At 37.1% G+C, this 27,991-nt stretch overlaps 1 protein-coding gene across 1 annotated transcript in view; it reads left to right on the top strand.

Annotated features, from left to right (window-relative positions):
* The window catches only part of ABCA12 (ATP binding cassette subfamily A member 12), a 168,026-nt gene extending 161,790 nt beyond the window's left edge, over positions 1-6,236 (top strand). The window contains exons 51-53 of the mRNA XM_006082487.3: positions 750-855; positions 3,196-3,333; positions 5,058-6,236. Coding sequence (XP_006082549.1) covers positions 750-855; positions 3,196-3,333; positions 5,058-5,159 — 346 coding nt within the window. The 3' untranslated portion in view covers positions 5,160-6,236. The remainder of the gene's footprint in view (positions 1-749; positions 856-3,195; positions 3,334-5,057) is intronic.
* Positions 6,237-27,991: the final 21,755 nt, after the last annotated feature.

Below are 27,991 nucleotides of genomic sequence, written 5' to 3'. Positions count from 1 at the left end.
CTTCCAGTGAGCTATTTAACATTTTTTATCTCATTCAAAACCTTTTAATCAATAATATTTTGGGGTAATATGCTTAAATATCATACTAACAAAATGAAATTAATATTTTATATTTGCTCAGAGGGGCATATGAATTTATATATATATATATATATATATATATATATCTCCCCAAACTTCATGATGTTATAACTTTATCTGTACAACTGTCTTTCTTATATGATAGCATTAACCAAGATAAGTAAAAAGGATGGAAGAGACCTTATATGCTGTTCTCGACTTGTATATAAACTCTACTCTTGGTGCTAACAGTTAGCTAGTATATCTACTTTTATCTATGTTTAAAACCCAATGACTTTAATCTTTACCATTGACACCAAATTCCCAATGACTTACCTCTCAAGACCTTGTTTACTTTAAATTAGAAAGTATTTCACCCCAGAAATTAATGTCAACTGTCAATTCATGGGTATCCAAAAAAGCCAAGATTTTATATATATTTTTTCTAATACAGCTTTTGTCCAAAGAGTTTGACTTTGTATAACGGTAGAAATAAATTTTAAAAAACTGTGGCAGTTCACTATTTCCAGTTTGCAGCATGCCCTGAACATTTATGACAAAATCACAGTCTTTATATAAGAAAAGAGGCTCTAACGGTCAGTTTGGGTCCTGTTTCATTATCTAGAATTCCAGGGGAGCTATTTCAGCAAAATGGAACTTATATTGTGTTTTGCACTTTCGCTTTCTAGGTTTGGACGAGGATTTACTGTCAAGGTTCACGTGAAGAATACCAAAGCCAGCATGGAGGCCCTCACAAGGTTCATGCAACTGCACTTTCCAAAAACATACTTAAAAGTAAGTAAGAGATGGTCCTGCCTTTTTATATTGACTGGTTATGATAGTCCAATATCGTAGTGGACATTTGCCCTTTTCAAGTTGACCACAGCTTTATTGGTTAATCTTAACATATTCATTAGTTAAATTTATATAAGATACTCTGAACCCACTTAGCATAAATAAATAGGAACTTCAAATTATTCTATTCTTCAAATAGAATCTTCAAAAACCCATTTTTGTATAATTACAAAAATTATATTTTTGTAGCTATTAAGAGTAATGTCATCTTTTCACACACCTTCATTTATTTCTTCCTCACAAAGGCTTTATAACCATACTGTATTACTTTCCAAGTTGTATACATAACTAGTTTACCAGATATATACATTAGGGAACTGAGGGATGACAGATATTATTTCTGTTTAGAAAAAGAATTCCAGAATGGCACAGCCAGAAGCAATTAAAAGATAAGCCCACAAAGGTTTGAGCAGAACCACTTGGAATCAAGTTCTTAAACCCACATTATTCAATGAATTCCATCTTACTAGTATATGTATCCACAGGACGGACCCCTACAGATATACACCTATGTATCTCACATAGTCCAAACTTAAATGCACTTTATGAAAAAAGGTTATGATTATATAACAGCTTTGATGTACAGGAACTTGAACAAAATGATTATAGCAAATATTTGTTGTAAAGGGAAATCATGTGTGGAGTGATGAAAAGAAATTGGAAGTCTTGAGCAGAAGTCAAGTTCTCCCTTTGTGATTTCCAGCAAGACAGTTAAAGTCTCTGAGCCCCATTTTTCTCATTTGTAAAATAGCAACAATGGCATCTCCGTCATAAGATTGGCATGAGAAATAAATGATAAAATATCTACAAAGACATTTCTGTAAGGCACCATATTAATGTGAAGTGATTGGAGAGAACAAAATAGAATATGTTTTTAAAAACAATTCTTTTATCTCTACAAAATACCTTTTCCTCAACCTCCCAAGCTTTAGCTAACTTCTCCAGGAAATAATAGCTTTTACAATTCTTATCAAAGCCCATTTTCTATCATCTAAATTAAAATCAAGTTTAAAAAACTACAGGACCCGTTCCTTGCACAAATCACATTGGTCATAGTGCTTTTTCTTTCCGTGAATTTCTGGATCGAAATTCACTGAATGATGAGATTACATTCACCCTGGTCTGTTCCTCATGGACCGGGGCTACACAAGACAAATGCAGTGATGATAAAAGTCTTATTTCTTTTTAAACAGACCATCCTTTACAAGCATCTGGTGGTTTCTAAATATCTAGAAGGGAAATAGCAGAAACAACAAATTGGAAGTAAAATGAAGTAAGATCCTGATTGCAGTGACAGGTGTGATGTGAAAATAAGTCAATGAGAGGGGCTGGGCAGTGAGCAAAGGGCTGAGAGGAGGGGTTTCCAGCAAGGGAAGTCTGGAAAGCCAGGCTGAAATGCACAGCCCTGATTTAACCCATATAGTTCCAGGGGTAGATTCTGGAGCAAGACAACATCCTGATTAAGCTAGTGTTTAGAAAAGATTACCGTGCTGCTTTGGGCCAGTATGTGAGTGTAAATAGTTTCTAGGCTTCTGAAGAGGTGGTCACAGTAACTCAGACCTGGAGTGATCAACCTCAGGTTAATGATACTGATGGTGCAAATAGAGAGGAAAGTTGAAATTGGAAAGCTGTTTTAGATGAAAAGGAAATGGGATATGATAACTGATTAAATATGCAGAAAAGCCAGGTGTTAGAGATGCTCCAAGGAAATGAGAATAGATTACTAAGTAGATGCTAATCCTATGTATTGACTAACATAAGAAGTTGAAGAGAATTTTGGGGTCAGGTGTGAAAAAATATAGTGTTATTTGAATGAGGTTTTCCTAGGAAATGCTGTTGCAATCTAGCCTCTTTAGCCAATATAAATTGAGCAACTAATCCTTGGCCCTTTAGGTGAATTTTAACACTTAAAAAATGAAATTTCTAAATGTTATCTCTGAAAAAACTTATGTGAGCTGAGAGCATAATCTGACATCTGAACTACCATCCCATAATATTTTTTTGCAGGTAAGACCGTGATGACTTTATAAGTGCACACTAATATAAAATGCTTTGGAATTTTCATTAGCTTTTTAATTTGTTTTCTCTTTGACATTCATAAAACTTTCCATCTCATCTTTGCAAGCTGTTAGTTTCAAAATCACACCCATTATTTACACTGTAGTGTCATTTCCAGTGGAATAAATTTCAGTATTTTCCTTGGCTCTTGCTCAAATATGACTAGTCAAGTCAATATTACCTGACATTGCAAAATACATTTTTTTCCTTTGGTTCCCACAGGATCAGCACCTCAGTATGCTCGAGTATCACGTGCCAGTCACGGCAGGAGGAGTAGCAAACATTTTTGATCTGCTGGAAACCAACAAGACTGCTTTAAATATCACAAACTTCTTAGTGAGCCAGACTACTCTGGAGGAGGTAAGATGGAGGCCTGTGCACACTATCACATTAATTACTACACATTGTGTTCATTTCCTTTCAGTGACATTCTATTTGCTTTAGTTAAAGCAACATTAATCTCACACCTGAAAAATGTAATTGATTTCTAACCAGATTTTGGGATGTTAGAAAAAAATGTTAAAAGCATTAACTATTGTTACTAGAGAAAAGAAGATTTTTTTTAATCCTCACCCGAGGATATTTTTCCAGTGATTTTTAGAGAGAGGGAAAAACAGAGAGAAACACATTGATTGGTTGCCTCCTGCATGCCCCTGACCAGGTCCTGGGCAGGGAAGGAGCCTGTAAGGAAGGTACATGCCCTTGACCAGAATCGAACCTGGGACTTAGGTCCGCAGGCCAACACTCTACCCACTGAGCCAAACTGGTCAGGGTGAGAAAAGGAGATTTTTTTTCCTTTCTACAAGATATCTATATCCATCAAGTTATGTGCATATGTAAAGCAACAAACAATAGTTTCACTGTAAAACAAACTGCTTTCCTTATTTTCTCCTTGCTAGGTTTCTTAAATACCATTTCCCTTGATTGGCTTCCTGAATTTGATACTATATGGGGTATCTGGAGATTCTGGGCAACCAAAGTGGCAAAGGCAGAACTCTTTTGTTTTACTCATATCATGACTCTTTTGTTTTACTCATATCATGTCTTAATTACATTTATATTCAATAACTCAAGGCTTCATGGTGCATCCTTCATCACCTTTGAACCATTTGGCTCAACCAACCTGATGTATAGAACATTTTATTTCATCTACCCCTGTAATGGGTCAGAATGTGAGGCGTGGGGCCTCTGAGTCAATAAATGGTGTTGCACTTTATGGACAATTTTCTATGGGAATTTAGAAAAGGATGGCTTTTCTAACACAGGATATTTAGCCTTTGACTTGTAACCAACTACCAGCACCATATCTGGCATGAAATAGACTCCCATTTTTTCTGGAAGAATCGATGACTAATAGATTTAATAATTTTAAGCAAAGTAATAAATGTCTGCCTATTAAATAATTGGCTTACTGAAAATAATGTTAATATGAGATTTTTATACAAATTTTATTTTTTAGTGCACTAACTCTTGAAATTAGTGCATTTCTCTCAACATCACCATACAAGCATTTGATAAGGGTTTGGTTTGGTCTCCTTGTTTATACTCGATAGAGATTTTTTTTTAAAATATATTTTATTGATTTTTTTTACAGAGAGGAAGGGAGAGAGATAGAGAGTTAGAAACATCGATGAGAGAGAAACATCGATTAGCTGCCTCCTGCACATCTCCCACTGGGGATGTGCCCGCAACCCAGGTACAGGCCCTTGACCAGAATCGAACCCGGGACCCCTCAGTCCACAGGCTGACGCTCTATCCACTGAGCCAAACCGGTTTTGGCTTGATAGAGATATTGATGTAGAGCTTTCAGGTACAGATAAGTAGCTACATATTTTAGATTTCTATTATGATTATAAACATAATTATAGTTGTAGATATAGGTATTATTTTCAAACCCTAATTAAATTTGAATAGCTAAAGGAAGGACTCCTAATAAGAGTGTATATATATGTGTGGGCATCCCCCTATAAAATCTAATCTTTTTTATTTGCTCTTCCAAGTGTGTATGTGTGTGTGAATTAACCATATGTCTTCCTTTGGTTTATCAAGCACTAATGGCTTTATTTCCCTTGGAAAAAAATCAGGTTTTCATCAACTTTGCCAAAGACCAGAAATCCTATGGAAATGTTGATACCAGTATCCAAGGATCCTCCATAAGTGTTGAATCACAGGATGACCGGTTGTAGTCTTGAGACCTCCAGCAAACCCGATCGCAGCAAAGCCAATGGCTTCATTTTGAGGAAGAACTGCGGAAGGCACCACTCCCTTGAAGATGCCACTTCCTTAGGACATCTTCATTTGAAAGTGTTATACTGTATAGAAAGTTACAATTGTGTAAGACTAGCAAGTAACTATACATGGAGAATTTTCTTCCTAAGGTTACTGAATGTTGTTGCTACTGAAATGAATTCCTATCTACTCAATGCTGTGAGCATGCTAATGTATATGCTGGTGGTTTTTATGCAAAGATGAACCACCTGAAGATGAATGTCTTAATTTATTACTTTCAATAAAAAGAAACCTTAAAAGGCATGGTTATTAGTTGAAAAGTAAGAGTGGAAAAGAAAAATAAGGTAGCCTGGGGTAGGTAAAATTGGGAGAACAAAAAAAATATTTCCAACAAATAGCAGAATGAAAATCATCATGAATAAATGAATCTGCTGTGATGTGCTAAGGGCCAGCTTAGCATTGGCAGTAAGCAGTGGGCACAATGCCATTTTCCATTCCTGTGAACACTTGGGGACAGACTGAACCTACCCCCCACAATGGCTTTCTACAAGAATGTCATAGGAAGGCAGTTTGCCCTGGTGGTAAACAGAACTTAGATGTATTCCTGACGTGCCTTGACAATAGGCAGGCACCGGGCAGAGCAAGACGCTACTTTCTCTTCAGGGAAAAACAGGTGTGTCAGCTGGGCAGATACAAATCCTGAAAACTGATAGAGAATCCATGTGCTGCTGGCAGGCAAGTTTGTTTGTTTTTTAAGCTCTTACAAAAAGCCTCGTATTCTGGGTCTCTCTGCAGGAAAGATTCCTGTGGAGAAAAAATGAATATGAAGATAATTTTCAGCTAATTACCTGGCTGACCCAGAATCATCTCAATGGCTATAAGATTGATTGACTTCGTAATAATGCCAAATTATATGGCCCTCAGGGAAGGTGCTTTATGTAACATGTGCGTGTGTGTGTGTGTGTGTGTGTGCGCGCGCTGTATGTGTGTGTACAAGTTTGCCAGCTTTGGCACAACTGTTTCTGTTTCAAAAATCAATAAACTCAAGGTTCAAAAAAAAATTATTCACGAAGTCATTTTATTTGTTAGGAGAGAGCCAGGGAACCTAAAAACTAGAGCCACGTGGCCTACAAGGTCCCATGTATGTGCTCCTACTGTCCACCCTCATCCTTTTCTCCATTCTCATCCCTTTCATCCTTCCCTTCCTCTTTAACATTTAGCCATTCTGGGATTTTCAGTTTTTCTAGTGTCCCAAGCCATGCTCCCTCCTTTTCCAGGCTTTTGCCTATGTTGCTCCCCCTATTTGAAATGCTGTGCCCCAACTCTTGCTGCCTAGCTAACAGTCTTCAGAAATGTTATTCTTTCTTTGAGCAGCTTTCCTTCCTTGTTCTCAGTTTAAATTCAGTCCCCCACCCCATTCTACTACTGTACTTATTTTCTTTTCAGAGAGGAAGGGAGAGGGAGAGAGATAGAAATATCAATGATGAGAGAGAATTATTGATCAGCTGCCTCCTGCATGCCCCCAACAGGGGATTGAGGCGCAACTTGGACATATGCCCTTGACCAGAATCGAAGCAGGGACCCTTTAGTCTGCAGGCCAAAGCTCTATCCACCGAGCCAAACCAACTAAGGCTACTACTGTACTTATTGACCCTCATACTTTTCTATCAGAACATGCATCCTAATTTGTAATATATCCAGACTAACAATATATATCTTAACACATGGCAACAGAATTTCTCTTGGGATAGAAAATGTCTTTGTAGAATATAAATAATACATAGATAAACCATTGGAATAGAACGTGTGACTCTGAGAGGATATGTCTTCAGGAGTCCATACGACCAAAAAAAAAAAAGTCAAATTCTATGAAAGAATATAGAGACTTGGGATTTATTTATTGTTCATTGTGTTTGTTATTGTGGTGGTTGGTTGCTTGCTTCTTAGCAATGGAAGGAAGAGAAGCAAAGGGAAAGGAGAGAAAGGAAGTGGAGGAAGGAGGAACCCGTGAGATGGTGGAAGGCTGAGGATTGGACGGAGATCAAAGTCTCGTGAGGAAGTGGAGAGGTTTAATGAACTTTTAAACGATGAATATCAAATGTGTGATTGCCTTCATTTGCTGTGCAGCCATGCTGTGGACTTCCCTCATTACCGCTACATTTTCATTGAAGTCAGCCACATTTACAATGTGTTATGTGAATGAGCGTCTAGTGGAAATTGAGGAAGGGATATGTTAATGTCTTCTTTGAAAGGAGTGCAATGACTGCTTTGCCACAGAGAAGGAGAAGCTTAGAGGCAAGGAGGCCATGAGACCGAGAGCCTCTGATATGTGCAGAATGGAGCTTCTGATCCCACAGAGCATGTGTGTGAAGGGTTCCAAGCCCATCCTATCTACCTCTCAGCACTTCCTGTTCTCATGTACTTGAATGATCAATTCCCTTCCTTGAGTATGGGGGGGACCTGTGATTTCCATTGGTCAGAAGGGAATTACATTACACAAGATTGTAACATGTCTTACTAAGAGCCTCTCTCCCTTGCTGGCTTTAATAGAGTAAGAGGCCATGTTGGGGAAGCTCACTGGCAAGAAATTACAGGCAGCCTCTGGCCAACAACTACAAGGAGCAAAGGTGGACTCCAGCTGACAGCCAGCAAGAAACTGAGACCCTCAACCGGGCGATGTGCAGGAAACTGAATGCTGAGCTTGGAAATAGATTCTTCTCAGTTGAGCACATGGATGACAAACCAGCCCTGGCCAACACCTGGGTCGCAGCCTTGTTTGAGAACATTTTTTCCCTTCAATAATTCTTTGCAAAATATGTACCTGTAGTCATTACTCACTGAAGTATGTAATTAACCCTATTCACCTGATTGTCAACTTCATTTTCCTTTGTCTCCCTCTGATAAATATGTTAACCCTTTGGTTGCCTTTTGTTTACACCTATGCCATTGTTTAAAGTTATAGGTCATCCTCTGTATCTATCGCTATTTTGTCAGCCACTGATGGACTAACCTCAATTTAATGATAGCCAACATTTATACTACAGAGTTTATAATTGCATTTTTCACAAAGCAACTTTATATGTATAAAATCATTTGAATCTGACAGCAGTCTGGAGAAGTGTTATTGTCCCTAGATGGAGAAATAGGATCAAGGGGATTAAATAACTCTCTTCAAAAAACACAACGTGCCCTGGCTGGTTTGGCTCACTGGATGGAGCGTCGGTCTGCGGACTGAAGGGTCCCAGGTTTGATTCCGGTCAAGGGCGTGTGCCTTGGCTGCAGGCACATCCCCGGTAGGGGGTGCGCAGGAGGCAGCTGATCGATGCTTCTCTCTCATCAATGTTTCTAACTCTCTATCCCTCTCCCTTTCTCTCTGTAAAAAATCAATAAAATTATAAAAAAAACCACAATGTATTAAATTATAGTGGCTAGCTATCTTTTTGTTTGTCCCAGTCATGTTATGATTTCTGTGGTTTACTTTCTTCTGTTCAAGGTTGTCTCAATGAGGCTGTCCATGATGGTGGCCCCACTTCCTCCCAGGCACAGGACCTATGCTTTGGTGCATGATTGACATGTGACTCCAGCAAAGTTGTTAAATATGTATTAATATTTAAATTTTGGGAGAGCTATTTCATTTTCCTGGGATTGCTCTACTGAGTAGAGATGAGTCCAGGGCTCCCAGTTGCCATCATATCCATAATATGAGAAAGAGGTTGCACATTAGATAAAGTCAAACAGAGACAGGCAGAACTGACAAATGGAATAATAAACAAACTTGATGACTTTTTTTTTAACCGCAGGATCCAGCCACACCTGGAAGACCACTCTGGAAGCTGTGGAGGACACACTGTAGTGAGGCAATGTGGAAGTCAGGGAAATCCAGGAAACCAGTGCAGCAGAATAAGGTGGGAGCAGAGCCGGTAAGAAAAAGTCAGATTCTACTTATACTCTATGGTGAAGGCAAAAATGACAGGACTCACTGCCAGATTAGTGAGGAATATGTAAAAAAAAAAAGGGGGAGTCAAGAATGAATTCAAGACTTTTGAATAAATGGAATTGGCATTATTGAAAAATGGTGGAAGTGGAGAGACAAAGGCAGGCTTAAGGGGGAAATTAAGAGCTTAGGGAGAAATTTATAGTACATTAAGTTTAAGATGCTAGGTAGACAATCTAGAGGAAATGTTAAGTGCCGTGATGGATCTATACATCTGGAGTCCAGGAAAAGGTCCATACTGGAGAAAAAACTGTGGTGGTCATTGGCATATACACTGAGTGGCCAGATTATTATGACCACCTGACGTTTGTAGGCAAATTAGCTATAATTTCACGCTGAAGTTGCTAGAGGGCCAGACCATTATAAATAGGGAAGCAGGTTGTTTACCATGACAGTAGAAGTGACTTTTTTCTGAAGATATGGTTAAACAATGTGATTTAACAGCCTTTAAACATGGATATATATAGTAGATGGAAATTCAAGCTACAAGTCTGGATGGGAATATTCAGGGAGATGGGTGCACCTAAAGCAGAGAAACAGTCTCCAGAGAGCATCCTGAAGCATTACACTATTTTTTCAAGAAGGAACACTCAGAAAAGAATGTGTAACATGCAAGTTCTCCTCAGCCCACCCCCCCACACACACACACACAAAGGTGTTTCTAAAAAGGAGGGAGTCACTGATATTATCTAGACAGCTGTTTGGGTAAATTAATATAAGAACTGAAAATTAGCCATTGGATTTGACATATTCATGAGTGACCTTAACAAGTGAAGTTTCTGTGGAATGATAGGAAAAGAAAACCTCAGGAATGACCTTAATTTAAAATAGAAGGAAAAGTGGAGGTGAAGTATATAATTGACTTTTTCAAGAGAGTAAGGGGAAGGGGAGCAGAGAAATGGGTAGTAGTTGGAAAATGATTAGTTATCAGAAGAGAGAGCTTATATACCCTAATGGGGGCAGGAAAGGGTCAAGGTTGCCAGGGATAATGCCTTGTGCCTCTGATGGTCTCTGGGATGGATAATGTTCCCTGTTCCTTGAGTACTACTTTCCTTGTTAGGATTAATGACTGAAGCCTGGACTTTCATAGCTTGTGATCTGGTCTTTCTTGGCTTGGTCAGTATCTGGTAGTGCTTCTTGGATGTTTGTTACATGTTCCATTTCTTCCATAGGCACCACAGCTTACCCTTAGCTCAGAGGTCACCTAGTTCTACCAGGTTGGATGACAAGACAGGGATACTGCTCTCAAGTCAGAGACTATGCCACAGTCAACTGCAGGTGTCCAAGCCAAGACCCAACGTCTCCTTTAATGTACCATCCGGTGCAGTCTAGTCTACTTTGATGTGGCATGTCCCAGAGTGACATACAGTAGCTTACCTTCTACATTAAGCCAATTTAATGACTATTTAACACAAAGAGACACACACACATACTCTGTTGTCAGAGTACAGAGAGTAGAAAATTAGCACTAAATTCATCCTTCTCTCATCTTGCCTCCTCTCTCTCCTTTCCTTAGTTCCCCAGAATGGAAAGCAGGAAAGCCCTCTCTACATCAGATCCCCCTTCTATAATAAACAGCAAATTTTAAGACTGAAATTGTATATTTCTTTACATTACAAAAAAACGTTGTGACCTTGAACTCATTTCTAGTGTTCCAGTATAAACTATTAATCTACAAAATGGAATGTAAGGTGGAAAGTCAGATAAATTAGGCAAATCCATTCTTAAAATAATACCCTGTCCTTCAGTTCTGCTGCATATTCCTATTTTGTTTGTCATAAACTAAGTATTACCTTGTTTTCTTCCACAGCCTTTCTGGAATTTTTCTAATTCCCTAAATTTCCTCCCTTATAATCCCCAAGCCTCTCTAACCCCCAGTAGATAAATGCCTTGGGCTACAGGGAAAGGCATCATCATCAGAAAGGCAAATAAGGAAAAGCTTCAAAGGCTAGAGGCTGTGGCAGGTCTGTCCAGGCAGGTCTCTTCTTCACAGAAACACAGACCCCACCTTCCACTTCACCTCAGCTCTGCAGGCTCAGAATCACAGCCTATCAGCTTACAGGGGATATATCAGCCACGGATGGACTCACATGAAGGTCCAGAGCACTGATGGGTAAAATCTGAGTGTCCAATTACTGATTTACAAGGAGAACTTTAATTAACCATTCCTACTTCCCTCCCCTCACCAAGCCAGTGCATTTTCTGTCTCCACAAGCACACTATATAGGAAGTCCCCACAAGCACACTATATAGGAAGTCAAGCTTTAATCAGAAGGTTGCTTGCAGAGCAGAGACTCGGGGCAAGTTGAGTTAATTAGATGATTCCAACATTTAATGTCATCAGGCTGCTGGAGCCTGAAGCATTCATCTCCATAGCAGGATACACCTTCAAAAGGCTCATTCTTGATTCTGAAAACTTTCTTCCCTCCTTTGAGCTGAGAGTGCCTTGAGCTCTGCCATTCTTTGTCTCTGAGAAGCTCTTTTCAGTGCTTCTGTGGCCAACCAACTCCTTTTTGATGTATCCTTATCTCTTTAGACATGATGATATAGCACTTGCAATCAAGACACAGTGTTTCAGATGTAGTGATTTTGTGTCATCATTCTTTATTGATTGTAAAGCTTAACTCAGAGCAATGTTCCCAAGCTTCCCTAATAATAAGAATCAATTAGGGCCCTTTGTTTAATACATACAGATTTCCAAGTCCTTCCCTGGAGTCTCTGATTTCAGTAGGTCAGATTAGGGAACACTATCTGTAATGGATAATTGATATCTCACTGAAAAGGTTCAAAAACAATATATAACTCCTTGGAGTCTTATTAAATTCGTATCAGTCTTTGGTTCCATAGATAGAACTATAAATGGTTTTGCCTCAGTGTAAATCCCAGGTACTAATATTCTTTGAAAACCTGTAATATAATTATGGCATTAAAATTAGAATTGGGAAGAAGAGCCTTTCGGATATCCAATAGTGGTTTTAAATGATGTAAAAAGCAAGTTATGCCCTAGCCTTTAGTTTCTTAAACTTATATTTAAAAACCAATGCAGCTTTTTAGAAAATGGATATTCACTCAATTGCCATAGATAAGAGGAAGAAAGAGCTGAGCCTGTTTATTTTCTAAAAGAAGTCCTTCCAACAAGACTGTCATGGTGAGCATTCCTTTGCTTCTATAGCCAGGTGGTTCCACAGCACTTATAGGGACCAAAACAGCTTCTAAAGTATTTGTCCCATCTGCTTTTGTAGTGGCTGCTCTATTCTTTCTTGTTTTCTTAAAATATGGCACAGAATATGAATCATGTTGAGCTGTTCTTAAAATGAAGACTTTCTCTCAGAATCATATGTGAATCATTTAAATCCTACCTAACAATCCAATCAAGACATTATGGAATGATGTTATGTATCAGTGAATAAGAACAACCACAAAGAACTGAGTTTTCTGAAGAAATTGATTACTTTCAGGAAAGTGGTGACACAGAAGTATACTTCTATCTGTAGATTTTATCATGGTAAAGTAAATGGTTGATTATAATATCTCAGCAAATTAATTGTGAATAATTTTTCAATTTTTAAAGTTTAAATATCTTATATAAAAGCAAGATGCACAGCAATGTAATATATATTTTTTAATATTTTTAGAGTTCCATTGAAGTAATATTACATTAATAGATGGGTTAAGATTTAATAAAGGTAAATCCATTCTTCTAAGTTAAAAACTAAAAAGAATAAAGCATTAGGTATTTATAAAATACTTTCCTTCATTCCTCATTCTCATTATGTTTTATGTCATAATGTTTAAGTCAATTTAAATTACTGAAAATATATTTCTACAGTCTCCCTTAAAACTTAAAATATTACATAGGGTTAAAGTAATTTTGACACTATTGCCAATTTGGGCTCTCTCCTCATCTCCCCAGAGAAAACCATCGTAATGAGTTTAGTGTGCTTCACTTCAGAGCTTTGTAGAGAGTTTTTAATAACTTCAGAAATGTGCACACATATGAACATGCCAACGGAAAATCAAGAAGCTGGCTCTCAGTCCAAGCTCTGTTGGACCCTCCTATGCTGAAAAACAGGTAACGGCAGATAAAATGCAAAAGAGGAAATAAAACCAAACCTGGACTCAAAAAACAAACAAACAAACAAAACACACATGATAAACAGTCTTATAGACCAGAAATAAGAACCACAGCTTTCTGAAACTCTGGGTCCAAGAATAGGCAGACAATGGTAGCCCTGAATTCAACCACTGGGGAGCAAAGGGAACTAAAATTACCCAAATGAGATGAGGGGTACCAGAGCTCAGTTACTTAAACATCCTCAGTGAATCCCTCTTCTTTTAATAAAAACAATACTTACCTTAGCACATGTAGACAATCAGATCCAGAGGGTAACTGTAAGACATTGTGCAAATACCTCCCATGAGAATGGAGTGGGAGCTTATGGGAAAGGTCATGTGGATATAGTATACTCTTCCTCAATTTTTCTTTTCCTCCTTCTACTTACTACTCCTTTTCTGTGACTATTCAAGGGTGGCAATGGGATCTGTCCACTCCAGTGCAGCCAAAGTTAGGGTACAAAGTCTGTAGAGAATTCAAAAATAATAATAGAACCAACTAAAACACGTTATTTTTTGTTTGGTTTGGTTTTGTATTCACCTAGCTCCAACAATTCAAATTAAGGTCAGTGATAAACTACCCCTATCTCAAAACATCTTTTGTCAATATAAGTTCTAAACAATTGATGTGGGTACTATTGAGTTTTAATAATATGTAAGCTTCAAATTAGAAGTTTTAGAAATGTTTATCCTTTGATAACCATTGTATTCTAAATGGAGGAATATTTGGAGAACTCCTGGATATACATGTTCAAGAAGATTCAGAATCCTTCCAGTTTGAGTTCAATTTCTGCCTTCTCTGAAACTATACATTCCTGCTTGAACAGTAGGTTTTAAATAAACAACAGTAGCAATATAATTATAAAGATAAAGAAACTGCATTTGTTACTTCAATTATGTCATTCTATGTAGCCACTTTGAGTTTTTATTTATTCGAAATTATATTTTATTTTAAAATATTTGACTACACAGACATTTGAAACTGCGCAGACATTTGAAGCTGTCTTTATTTGAAATAAAGACATGGTGAGTATTGGGATAGCTGAATTATTGTGAAGTGAGATTTTTATAAATCTCTGCAAAATATTTTCATATTTTTAAGAGTTTTCTAAGGATTTATATAATGTTGCTTTGAGTGAGAAAAAGTGAGAAGTTAAAATTAATAAAATGTGTTCTTTGATCCACTCTGAAAAGGTAGATTAAACAATCTGGCTATACTAGTCAAAGAATTTGAATATGCAGAAATGTATTTTAATAAAGCCATTGACAAATGTGCACAAGGTAAGACTTGAACACAGAACTGTAATGTTATTCATGGAGTGACAGATTAGTGTGTAGATAGTTTTTCTTTTTAACAGAAAATGAATTTAATATTATTTAAAAGCATCAATTCATTACTTTTTTCCTATGTTAGACATAATATTTAATTCTCTAAACATTAAATTTTTAATTTGCTTGACTATGTGAAATTTACTGAAAGATAAATTTTCATTGCTGTTCTGGTTACTATTAGTGATAGTTATTAAAAATAATTTTGTCATAAAGAAAAGGGGCCTTCGAAAAAGATCCGCTCTCTCAAATAGGCTAGGTTAGCCCCTGCTCACCCCATAGGCCAGCGGTTCTCAACCTGTGGGTCGCGACTCCTTTGGGGGTCGAATGACCCTTTCACAGGGGTCGCCTAAGACCATCGGAAAAACACATATATAATTACATATTGTTTTTGTGATGAATCACTATGCTTTAATTATGTTCAATTTGTAACAATGAAATTGGGGGTCACCAAACATGAGGAACTGTATTAAAGGGTCGCAGCATTAGGAAGGTTGAGAACCACTGCCATAGGCAAGTCTCCCGGTTCCTGAAGCTGGTAACTGTAGAGGTATCAATGTAACCAAAGCTATGGTTTTGAAATTGAGAATGATAGAGGTTCATACTCTCAGCATTATTTATATATATTAAAAAGAATTACTTTATCCTAATGAATTTTCAACTTAAGGAATTAGAATTAGACCAGAGGTCACAAATGTGCAATTCAAAAACCAGAGGTATTTTACTTACACCACACAATATTATGAAAAAGAATAAAGAGCCAACATGCTATTATTGCAGAATTTACCAGGCAACCGGAAAACACACAAGGGGTACTCAGAAGATTCAGGAAAAAAAAGAAACCTTTATTCAAAGCAGCGCTGCTGGCTCAGGGAATTCGAAGATCCAAAGCCTGAACACCTTATACAATGAGATTACTTCTTATATATATTCCTAAAAGTCTTTGTTTCCTAACTTCCGGGCTTTTGTGGCGGGCTTTTGCAGCCCTACCTAAGTTAGAATGGTGAAGTAAGATCACAGCTAAAAGCCTGGCCTGGGTGGTGCCAGTGAACTCCCCTCTGGCTAAGCTGTTAAATTCTTGGTTTGTGGCCCTTGTAAACTGGGAGTATTTAGGAAAACAGATTATTTTCTTAGGAAGGGGCAGTGACTTAATTATAGGTTAAAAAGAATGTGCATTAGGATACTGGTTAACTAGGTACAGATTCAGATTGCTAGCTCCCCCACACCCCCGCAGGGTGCCCCCTATTTTCCCCCTCACTATGTTCTAGGTATTGGCTTGAAATTCACATTCCTGGTCTTGAAATTCACATTTCTGATCTTGCAAAATATGACATCACTGGACCTCCATCTTTGCTTGGCAGCATCTGGCTGAGGCTGATCTACCCCTGGCTGGATTCATTCTAACCTGGACCTGCCCTAAAAATCATCTGAAACTGTGGCTTTACAAAACTTGCTCGCCAAGGGTTCCTCCTACTTATCTTTCTTTCAGCTTTTAACCAAATAATATTTACTGCATATAAACCTTCATTCATTCATTCATTTAACAAATACTTGTTGAACACCTTCTAAGTTATGAGCAGGGGGGATACAGCAATAAGCCAAACAAAGTATTTGCCTCTATGAAGCTTACGATATTTGGGGAGGTGTGGGGATAGAAAACAAATCAGAAAACAAATGTGTAAGTAATATGTTATTTTTAGGTAGTGGAAAGAGTGGCCAGGAGAGTAGAGCAAGAAGTTCTTGCTACATTATCCTCCCATTTTGGTGGAGGAATAATGCAGATTAATTCAGTTATATTCACACTGGAGAAGTTATTCATGAAAATTTGACTAGACAAGGTTTCCTTATTTGCAGGAAAGGGGAATTGATTGCTTTATTTGCTTGAAAATATGAATTCTACATATAAATGGGAGAAAGTTGGCTACTTGGCTGAGGAAACTTAACTCTTCCTTAGCTGGAGAACATGCTTCAGGCGTCCAAACAACAGGCATCCTGGTTTGCCAGGGACAGTCCTGGTTTACATCTGAGGACCCAGCGTAGTTATTCATGATGTTACCATACACTCTCAGAACTGTACAATAATTATGTGATCAATTATTTATTGGGAGGACTATATAAAATAGTCAATAAATTATATCAAACCTTTTTTAAATTATATGATTACACTATTTAGAGAGCAATAAAATACATAATTTAAATATTAATTATATCAACTATTAATCAAATGCATCCTAATTTTGAATGAGCAAAATACATTCAGAAATTATATATTTCCCAATAGCTGATGAATGCTGATTTTGTACTCATTACATCGTTGCTCATTTTTTTTTATAAGGACTAGGCAGAAGGCTTGACATTGATAAAAAGAACTTGCTCTAGAGAAAGGTTAACACTAGCATGTGTGGTAAAGAAGGAAAGAGAATTTACTTTCATGGCATGTTTTAATCATTGGATGAATTACATCAGTTGAGGTTACAAGGCAGATTCTATTTTATGATAAAGGATGTGCCCTGGAGATGGAATGGTAAGCAGCTCTTTGCTGAATACATTGATCTTTAGCGATGAAATGGATAAGTAGTTTAAATTTAAAGATTTGAAAGGTGTTTTCTAAGAATACATAGGAACTGTAGTCAGGAAGCCTGGTAGCCAAGGGATTTACTCAGGTATTTGCTTACTGTCTTTAAAGGAACTTAGCAATAATCAAACTACATCTTAGTGGCCAAACTTGAAGAAGAATAATGGGTCCTCAAAGATCCAAACCTGCCTGGTAATTCCATCCAACAAGTCCACATTCACAGCTCCCCATTCCGTTGCAGCTTCTCTGAGTAGTCTGTACAAAATCCCACTTTGCACCAAGATCTAACTTCAAAACAAACTCATTTTGCCGAAGAACAGCTTGTAGCCTATTATGTCTCCAAAAAGACAATAGAACAGATAGGTCAAAATGTCATTCTTCAAGAATAAAGTTTTCTTTAGTTTCTTGGAAAGAAAATTCTATGCAGAGGATACTTTCTGCCTGGATCGATATTATGGGTTTTAACCTCTTTAAAGTACAAGACATTCACTTTGACTTTCAAAGGAAAAAAAGAAGAAATATACCAAAGGCAGTTTTGAAGTGGTTGCATTCAGAGTGTAACTATGCTAACTGAAACAGCATACAACACTCCTTCCTGATCATAAGAATAATCATGAAGGTACAGAAAAGTGAAAAACAATGGGGGTGATTTTCATAGCTGTGTTCAAATCTCACAGTAGAAGGTTCTAGTTTTTATTTCAAAGTGATTTGGTTCACATGTAGGATTTTGACCACATCCTTACCTTCATCATCACCATTCTCATTATTGTTGTTAGCATGATAAAAGATCCTATTACCCTTTACCAATACCATCTGTCCTAGGTGAAAAGTAAAGAAAGATTTCCTTTTAAAAAGTTTGATATTCTTTTCTTTCCTTTTTGTTTCTTTTTTTCCTTTTTGTTTCTTTATTTTCCCTCCTCCTCCTCCTTCTCCTCCTCCTCTTTCTCCTCCTCCTCCTTCTCCTCCTCCATCCTATGCTATAAAACCTAAAGAAGGTAATTACCAGTATATTTATTTTTAAATATATTTCTAGTGTAAATAATTTATTTTCAAATAGGGTTTATCCTAGAAAGTTTGTACTCAACTACTTTAATAGTCCTTTTCAAAGAAAGATTCCATTATTTAATGTGTTTTAGAATATAATTAATTTTAACCAATTTTTGCAGAGCTGAAGTGTTTAAGAACTAAAAGAAAATAACACCATGGTCAGGTGTCTCAGAAACTATCATCTGATTATAAAACAGACATAATGTAATAAAAAAACAACAACAACCCTGCACTTAATCATATGAACACATGAAAGACTACCAATTTTTTTTCTTTACATAACTAATAGATACAAAACTAAAAACACTCTTTACACACAATCCATCAATTGCACTCCTTGAAATATACCCCAAACAGTTAAAAACCTATGGCCACACAAAAACCTATACATAGATGTTTATGGCAGCTTTTTATTTTCCTGCCTGGTCTCAGTATGAACATACTGGCAGCTTTATTTTTAATTGCCAAAACTTGGAAGCAACCAAAATGTTCTTCAGTAGAGGGAAAATAAATAAATTGTGGCATACCCAGACATTGGAATATTTTATAGCACTAAAAAGAAGCAATCTATCAAACTATGAAAAGACATGGAGAAAACTTAAATATATGTCAATAAGTGAAATTAGCCAATATAACAAGGCTACATACTGTATGGTTCCAACAATATGCCATTCTAGAAGAAGCAAAACGATAGAGACAGTAAAAAGATCTGCTACCATAACAGTGTGGGAGAGATGAGAAGAATAGGTAGAGCACAGAGGATTTTTAAGGCAGTGAAAATATATTGTAATGATGAATATATGTCATTATATGTTTGTCCAAACCCATACAATGTACAAGACCAAGAGTGCACCTTAAGTTAAACTATGGACTTTGGGAGATTATGATGTGTCAATGTGGGTCGCCACTGGTAAAGAAATGTACCATTCCACTGCGTGATGTTGACCATAGGGAAGGCTGTGCATATGCGCAGGCAAGAGCATAGGAGAAATCTCTGTACCTTCCTCTCAATTTTGTTGTAAGCCTAAAACTACTCTAAGAAGGTAAAATCTTGAAAAAGCTAATAAAGTATTGCTTACAATACTTTCTGTACTTCAAGGTGGGAAGAATAAAGGCTCTTCTTAGAAATGGTGAGGTGTTAACACCATGTGGCATGATTTTTCCAAGAATCATAGCCAAGGTGTGATGTGGATGCTAAGAAGGGATGAAGGGTTTAGACAGATAAAGAGGCAGTGAAAAATGATCTCAAGTAAACCTAAAAAGGAGCAAAACTGAAAATGCTGTGGCTAAATATCATTAGTTGCCTCTATAAAGCATATGTTTTAATTTTATAAAGCATTACTGACAATATCTGTATTGTTTCCTTATTAAATCAAAGAACCTATATGTCCAATTTTTATTTTCTTTCCTTCCATTTATTTTAATTAAACCAAAAGAGGGGAGATGAGTGGAAAATTAATACAGTTAGAAATATGCCTAGAGTGATTCATAAAATAATCTCCAAATGATCTTAATCATCATGTTAATCACTTTTAGTTTAGTTCCCATTGTTTTTGTGTCCACAAGTAGGAGGAGCATCACATTTCATGGAAAGTCCTGGTTAAATTGTGAATATCATCTCTGGAAGATATGTCACCATGTAATCTATGCCAGACTATACATATAAAAGCCTAAGCAACCATTACGACCAGTCAGCCAGTCGCTATGATGCGTACTGACCACCAGGGGGCAGACGCTCAATGCAGGAGCTGCCCCCTGGTGGCCAGTGTGCTCCCATAGCCAACCTCCTGTGGTCCCTCCCCCAGGCCACCCCCAATCGGCCCTGATCACCAGACAGACCGAGGAACCCCATCTGTTCATGAATTCATGCACCAGGCCTCTAGTTTTATTAGATTTGCTTTAGATGATCTAGACCAGAAGGAAGACCTACAGCAGAAATTCAAAGCAGCCTTCTACCGTCATCCAGCCCTCCATGTACTTGGAATGAAATATTTCTTTAAACTAAAATAAATGGAAGAAAATAGTTAACATAACATTGAAGCCCACAAAAGCCTGACCTAATTTGAGTATTGTTGGAAGGAAGGAGGATCTAGAAAATTTCTCTGGATGAAGCTATCCTTCGGCTGAAACCTAAAAGATATGTCTGTGTGGGTGTTTATTTTTTTCCTAGTCCATTAGAATCACCGGAGAATTTCTCAAAAACAAGTTTCAGAATGCTCCCCTAGATCCTAAAGCAAAAGACAAAGAGAGAAAGAAGACTGAAAGTTAACAGAACCTATGATTTGTTCACTGCTGTGTCCCCAGAATTCATCACAGTGTACACTAGGTGTTCAATAAATATTTACTGACTTACTGACTGACAGGAGAAGTAATCAGATGCTGGGTTCTTGATGGCAGCTGCTGGTTCCAATACTCTGCAGGCTTAAACCTAATATCTTAGGCGCAATTAAGCTGTAATGAAATGAATACTGGTTTTGCTGTTGTGTGTCTTGGAGGGAAAGCCATTTGTCACCATGAAAAATAATGATTGTTTTAAGACGTTTGAAATGCCCTGTTGGAGTACATTCAGCTCCGGCAATTTCAATGTGATGCCAGTCCTGTTTTTCACGTTAGGTTCCATACACACTTTTAAAAGCATATAAAAGGGCTCTGTGTCCTGTCACCAGCCAAATCCAGACAGAATTAGATATAAATATTCATTAGAATTTCCCTTCACCTCCCCTTAAAACACTTTATTGAAATGGAGATTTTGACTTTTAGGATAATGAAGACTACCAAAAGCATTTATTCTTGAAAAATTAATAGATTAATAAAATGGCGTTGCTCTAGTCTCATTAGGATGAGCTTTTTAATATTTTTTTTTTACTTTAAGAAAATTTCAATGGACTGTGCTTCCTTTTGTTAGAAAAGCACCTTGCCTTTCAGGAGGTGAAATGCTCCTTAATAATGTGCTGTAATTTCTATATTCTCTATTAATCCTCAATTAAATGCAGCCAGAATTCCATTTATTTGGGTGATCAGTGAAACTTTGAAGGTCTCCTCTGTCTTTGGTTAAATAGGGCAGGCCTTGGGCTCTACGCCTTTAGTGGGGACCTATGAAACAAGCCATCACAAGTCTCCTTTGCATTTCAGAGTTGTTTTCTCTCCTGTCACAGGAGGAATAAAGGAATAAAACAATGAAGGACGTCCTGTGAGGACTCATAAGTCCCTGTTTACGCAGTGATGTTCAGCAATATTTCTCACGGAAGCTTATTTGTTTGGGAGAAATGACCTGTATTGATCATCGATAAAACTAGAACACTGAAAAGAGAACCATGCTTTCAACACTTTTCAGAATAGGAAAAAGGTAAACTCTTCGTTTTGTTGTTTGGTGTTTTTTAGTTGTCTCTTTTTTCCCTGAATGGATTGTCTCATCCTTGGAAAACCTAGATGCGCGCACAGTGAATGAAGACAAATAAAGAGCAATGATTTGCTGTTGCCCGCCGTCTCTCAAACTGTGTCTATAAAGTCTAACTTCAGTTTGAACAAAACAGGTGCCTGGTGTTTTCAGCTCTACATCTGTTGAGGAATATAATTATAGCACGGATGTCTGCTTAACTGATTGGTTTCCATTGTGCCTCTGTCTATGTTCAGGGCCTTGTTTTACTAGTCGATTGGTCTTTGCCACATTGTATTGAAAGAGTGTGATTTGGTTTCTCAAATCATCACATCCTATTGTTCTTTATTATTTGCAACAGTAACATCACAAAGTGTTTAAAGGGGACTTCTAAAATTTACTTGAAGTAAATTCAAGAGGTTTAATTAGAATTATTTTGTGAATCTCATACAAATATATGTGATGTATTGATGCTAATTCCTTTAAAAAAATAAAGGTTTAGTTTAAATAAAATTGCATTTAATTCTTAGTAACTTTATTTTACAAAAACTGTAATAGGAAGTGATAAAGTATTGGTAGGTAACTGTTGCCTTCCCAACTGTCATACTCCTCCCCCTCCTCACTTCTTTGCTAGTCCAGATGACATCCAACTACAGGGTCTCAAAATGCCACACATCATTTTCTTAAATTTCCTTGCATCTAGGTCACAGGCATGTGACCCAATTCTAGCAGGAGGCACCTAAAGGAAAGTTGGTTAGGAAATTTCTGGAAAAGGTTTTCCTTCCTATTAAAAAAAAAGATATATAGAGGGAAACTGCATTTTTTTATGGTCGATGTTGCCATGTCTACATGTGATATTTAAACTACAGCTACACTCTTATATCCAAGAGGCTTAAATAAACTTAAGGTCCAGGAGAATTCTCAGAGAATGTAGAGCTGAAATATGAACAGACCTAAATCCTTCATTATATTACTAAGTTGTTGAACCAATCCTGAAAACACCCAGCTTTTGGACTGTGTGTGTGTGTGTGTGTGTGTGTGTGTGTGTGTTGCAGGCAGTGGGGAGGGGGGGAGGACGGGAGGGGTGTATGAGATAATTGTATTACTTTGGTTAAACAACTTGATGTAGATAGTCCATTACTTGTAGACAAAAGATGCCCTAACCCAGTGATTCCCAAAGTGGGCGCTACCGCCCCCCGGTGGGCGCTGCAGCGATCCAGGGGGGCGGTGATGGCCACAGGTGCATTTGGGGGCGATGAGTAACTGCTATTAAAATTTTTTAAAAATTAATTTCCAGGGGCTGAGTAATATTTTTTCTGGAAAGGGGGCGGTAGGCCAAATAAGTTTGGGAACCACTGCCCTAACCGGTTTGACTCAGTGGATAGAGCGTCAGCCTGCGGACTGAAGGGTCCCAGGTTCGATTCTGGTCAGGAGCATGTACTTGGTTGCTGGCACATCCCCAGTTTGGGGGTGTGCAGGAGGCAGCTGATGGATGTTCGATGTTTCTAACTCTCTATCCTTCTCCCTTTCTCTCTGTAAAAAAAATCAATAAAATATATATTTTTTAAAAGAATACATGAAAAAGCACCATGTTGATAGGAAAGTTGATTATTATGATGTAATGCAGAGCTATATCTATACCAAATAATATTTTCTTAAAATTCTAAATTACAGTAGCTTGAATGCTGCCTATTATAGTCTCTTACCAAAGCCAAAGCAAATTTGTCCAATAACAATAATTATTCTGATTTGGTACTAAAAATCACATTTAAATAGATTCAGATTCTAATGACATTTTCCCTCTTCAAAATGGTGCTGATAATTTGACTAGAGCTCTTTGTAGAGTGGTTCATGCTTATTTGTTTGGTTTTAGTTTTGGTTTTTTGCTCATGAATGGGGTTGGAAGAGAGTTTTCTCAAAGTCAAATAGATCTCAGAATTAAAATACACTGATATTGGGGATTTTAAAAAATTAAGATATTGTATAATTGTGTAGGCCCACATGCAACAATGCAAACTATAGATTGCCAATGATAAGCAGTTTTTCAAATGTGCCCTAATGTTGGATTCATTTCAAGTACACACATACAAAAATCTTTCCTTATTTTTCTCACAACTTTTCACATATGTTTCTGGGGGAGGAAAAAAAAAAGGCCTCCTTTTATAGGTTAATACCGAACAAAACAAGTGGGTAATTTATAAGCCTATCGCCTGCTCACAATTCAGAAAAACCGAGTTACCCGATTTCTTGCAGCCAGATCAGAACGGAGTTCTAATCTACTGTGGGTAATTTGGATGAAGAGACGGGCTTTAAGGAAAAAGTAAATAAGCATTCCACTTTGGCTGATAGCCTAGATAGATTTAATGTGTGAGTGGAGTCACAGAAATGGGATAAGGATTAATGGAGAGAAGGAAACATGAATTTCACATTAAAAAGATTAGGGAAATCCCAACCTTTATTATAAAATATCTGTGAGCCTATAAAGATGATTTATAATACTGGAAAAGCTTTAGATATGCTTTGGCTAATGCTCCTGGGAGGCTCAGAAAACATAATCCAATTTACTAGTGGTGTACAAAAGAGACATACTTTAAAATAATTGCTATTTTAAACTGTGGCCTTTGTGGAGTACTGGCATCTAACCACAACATGAGGATTAACAGAAATTGTTAAACTGCCACTATAAAAAAATGTCATATTTTTGTGCCCCGTGTTCCACCGCCCATAGCGTGAAAATCCAACTATGTAAAAGAATTGTTTCAACAAATGGGTGCACCTTACCTTGGCTGAGTCACCACAGAGAAGGAAAACCAGAAACAAACTAGAAGTCACAAGGCAATGTCGCCTGCCGGGGTGTTATCCTGCATCTAGAAGGGTTCAGGAATCTGGAGAAGGGCTATGAGTAAATTAATAAAGAGACTAGACATGAAATATAAATTTGGAATAGATGGGGGAGCCAGATGGAGATTAGCTTTAGTAACTAAGTTCTCCCTGAACCTCTGGACCCAGGGCTTTTTATTCACACATTTTTTCCCTAAAGCAAAGCAAACACACATATCAAAGGTAAAGTTTGGTAAGCAGTAAAGTATCAGGTTGGGGGAACTGCCTTTGGCTGTTCAGCTCTTTGGCCAGCAGCAGGTAATAACATGTAGATTTTCAGGTTTGGGGAAATGCCCTCAGCTGTCTGGCAGCAGGCAATAATGTGTATCTTCAGCCCTGCTGAAGCCTCAAGGTTCACCAACTTTTGATGAACTTCTTGCATTTATGATCTGCTGGAATTAGCCCCCAGCAGTCACCTCTTAATTAAACTTTTTGAGTCATCCATTTGCTACTCTTGAGGAAAACAAAGCTGTGGCTGCCACACATAACTTAATGTTCTTGAAAGCATGTCCTTCTAGTGTAGGCAGGACTAGAAGATTCAGAAGCATTTTAGTTCAGGATTAATTGTAGGACTAAAGTAGAGGAATAGGGGAGATCTGTTTTCTGTCTTGTCTCTTCACCAGTAGAAGAGCCTATTTCTTGGAGGATTTATCTCTTAACCAGTAGAAAATGCTCATCCACATTATTGATCAAAATGAAGGTAGCTATTGTCCTGTTTTCTAAGATTATACCTGTTGTCCAAGTATAACTATTAATGGCACCCCTTTCACTCTCGCTAACTAGCTTGATCATAAATTGCATATTCACCCCAGCAATCCGATATGACAACAAATGCTTAGGGGACTTTGTTCAATTGATTTTGGATATCTGGATTAAACACAAGCCTTATCATTATAGAGAGATTTTGACAAAAACATTTTCTGTGCTCCATCAGAGACTAAGTCAATCAAGCATAGCATATGCAAAAGCAAAAACATATGACTGTTTTAACATGAGATAATGGCAAATGAATTCTTATTCTGTTCTTTGGTTGTTTTCCAATACAAAAAGTTTTCTTCCATTTCTGTTGCAGCACAAAGCAGTCATAGACAATACTTGTATTAATGGGTATGGCTACATTCCTCCCAAAATCTTTTTTAACAAACCGTCCAGGCCAGCAGCCACAACACGCCAAACCCTAGACTTGATCAGTGTCCTCAAGTTTGCTTCACTTTAGAATCAACTGGGGAAAATTTAAGTACACAACCAATGTCCAGGGCCTACTCCCTCAACTCCTAATTTAACCATTCCCGGTGAAGCCCAAGCTTTGGTTTAACAGTCTTGCTGTAATTCTCATGTGATGCCAGGGTAGAGAAATACTCTCATTTCAACCATTACCAATATGGGGAATTTCTTCAGAAGAAGCAGTTAAATGTAGTGCATGGTGTTTACTTGTATGTGTCTTTAGTACCCCTATCTGCCACTATCTCAGAAAAGATTTATGACAGCATGTTTTTGTGGGTTTTTTTGCTTGTTTGTTTTAGTTAGACTTTCAGAGGCCTAAAGGCTCTGGGTGCTAACAAGATAATACAGCAATTAACTCTAGTTTGATGCAATTAAATCATGACCCCTAACTGTGCTTTGCTTTGAGGTAATTACGATTTATTTTTTAAAAATTATTGAAGTATAGTTGGCATACACTATTAGATCAGTTTCAGGTGTACAACATTTGTTATTTGGCTTTTATATACCTTACAATGTGATCACAACACTAAGTCTAGTAGCTATCTGTCACCATGCAGTTATCACAGTATTCCTGGCCTATATTCCCTCTCACCTTCTTCACCTATTCCCTCAACTCCCTCCTCTCTAGCAAACATCAGTTTGTTCTCTGTTTCTTTAAGACTTTTTATTTTATTTTGTTTGTTCACTTGTTTTGTTTTGCTTTTAGATTCCACATATAAGTAAAATCATATGGTATTTGCCTATCTCTTTCTGACTTATTTCACTTAGTATATATTCTCTAGGTCCATTCATGCTGTTGCAAATGGTAAGATTTCATTTTTTTTATTGTTGAGTAACATTACATAGTAAGTACATATATACTATATCTTCTTTATCCATTCATCTATTGATGGACACTAGGTTTCTTCCATGTGTTGGCTATTATAAATAATGTTGCAATGAACATCGAGGTGCATATATCTTTTTGAATTAGTGTTTTCATTTCCAGGAGAAGTGGAATTGATAGATCAAATAGTAGTTCTGTTTTTTGGTTTTCTGAGGAATCTCCACACTGTTTTGTATAGTGGCTGTAGTAAATTACACTCCCACCAACAGTGCCCCAGGGTTTTCTTTTGTCCACATGCTCACCTACACTTGTTAATTGTTGAGTGGTTGATAATAGCCATTTTGATAGGTGTGGGGTGACAATCTCATTGTGATTTTGACTTGCATTTTTCTGATGAATAGTGATGTTGAGTAACTTTTCATATACCTGTTGGCCATCTGTGTGTCTTCTTTAGAGAAATGTCTTTTCATGATCTTTGCCCATTTTTAAATTGAATTTTTTTATTGTTATATGAATTCCTTATATATTTTAGATATTATACATTTGATAATATCTTCTCCCATCCCATAGGTTGTCTTTTCATTTTGTTGATGGTTTCCTTTGCCGTTCTAAAGTTTTTAATTTGATGTATTAAAAAAGATAATATGAGGCTAATGTCAAAGTGTTTACTACCTATGTTTTCTTCTAGGAGTTTATGGTTTCAGGTCTTACATTTAAGTTGTTAATCCATTTTGTTTATTTTTTAATATGGTATAAGAGAGTAGTCCAGTTTCATTTTTTTTGCATATATCCATCCAGTAGAGTTCATTGTTTAAGAAATAAAGTATAGGCAACAAAATTTATTTAGTTACCTTGTCAGACTTTTAGAAAAATGAAATTGATGTTTATTTTCAAACTTCTACAAATGTGTTACGGGGGGAAACAATGACAAATTATTTTCAGGTTGGAGCCTATTGTCTTTTAAAAGTATCACTTTTGATTATTGTTGATTTTAACTCTGAAAAGGGCTATGTAATCAAGAAATTAGGCAGCATCAAAATATGTCACACTATAAATAAAATTGTTTCTGGTGTAACTCCAGAAATACATTAGCATACGTAATTATGCCCTGTAAAGAATTAGGTCCAAATTAAAGATGTGGTATGACTCAAGCATGAAATAAACCTGATAAAAAGAGAATGGCAGTAACAAGACAGTAACAATTTATTTTTACCATATTTCCTAACTGAATTTTCCAGAGAATAGAAACTGACCCTTTGAAGTGCCATCATTTCTAATAGATTGTGAGAGAACTCTTTGAAGTATCTTATACAATTTTCTACTCTATAGAACAGAACTGAATGAGTCAGTTATGATTTGATGACTCAAGACCATTATTATGGGCCTGGGTTATCATATTAGACCAGGACACATTGACATCTTTTG

This window comes from Myotis lucifugus, unplaced genomic scaffold (genome assembly GCF_000147115.1).
Source record: "Myotis lucifugus unplaced genomic scaffold, Myoluc2.0 scaffold_3, whole genome shotgun sequence".
NCBI lineage: Eukaryota > Metazoa > Chordata > Mammalia > Chiroptera > Vespertilionidae > Myotis > Myotis lucifugus.
The sequence above is the reverse complement of the archived record's forward strand: the minus strand, read 5'-3'. Positions and strand labels throughout refer to the sequence as shown.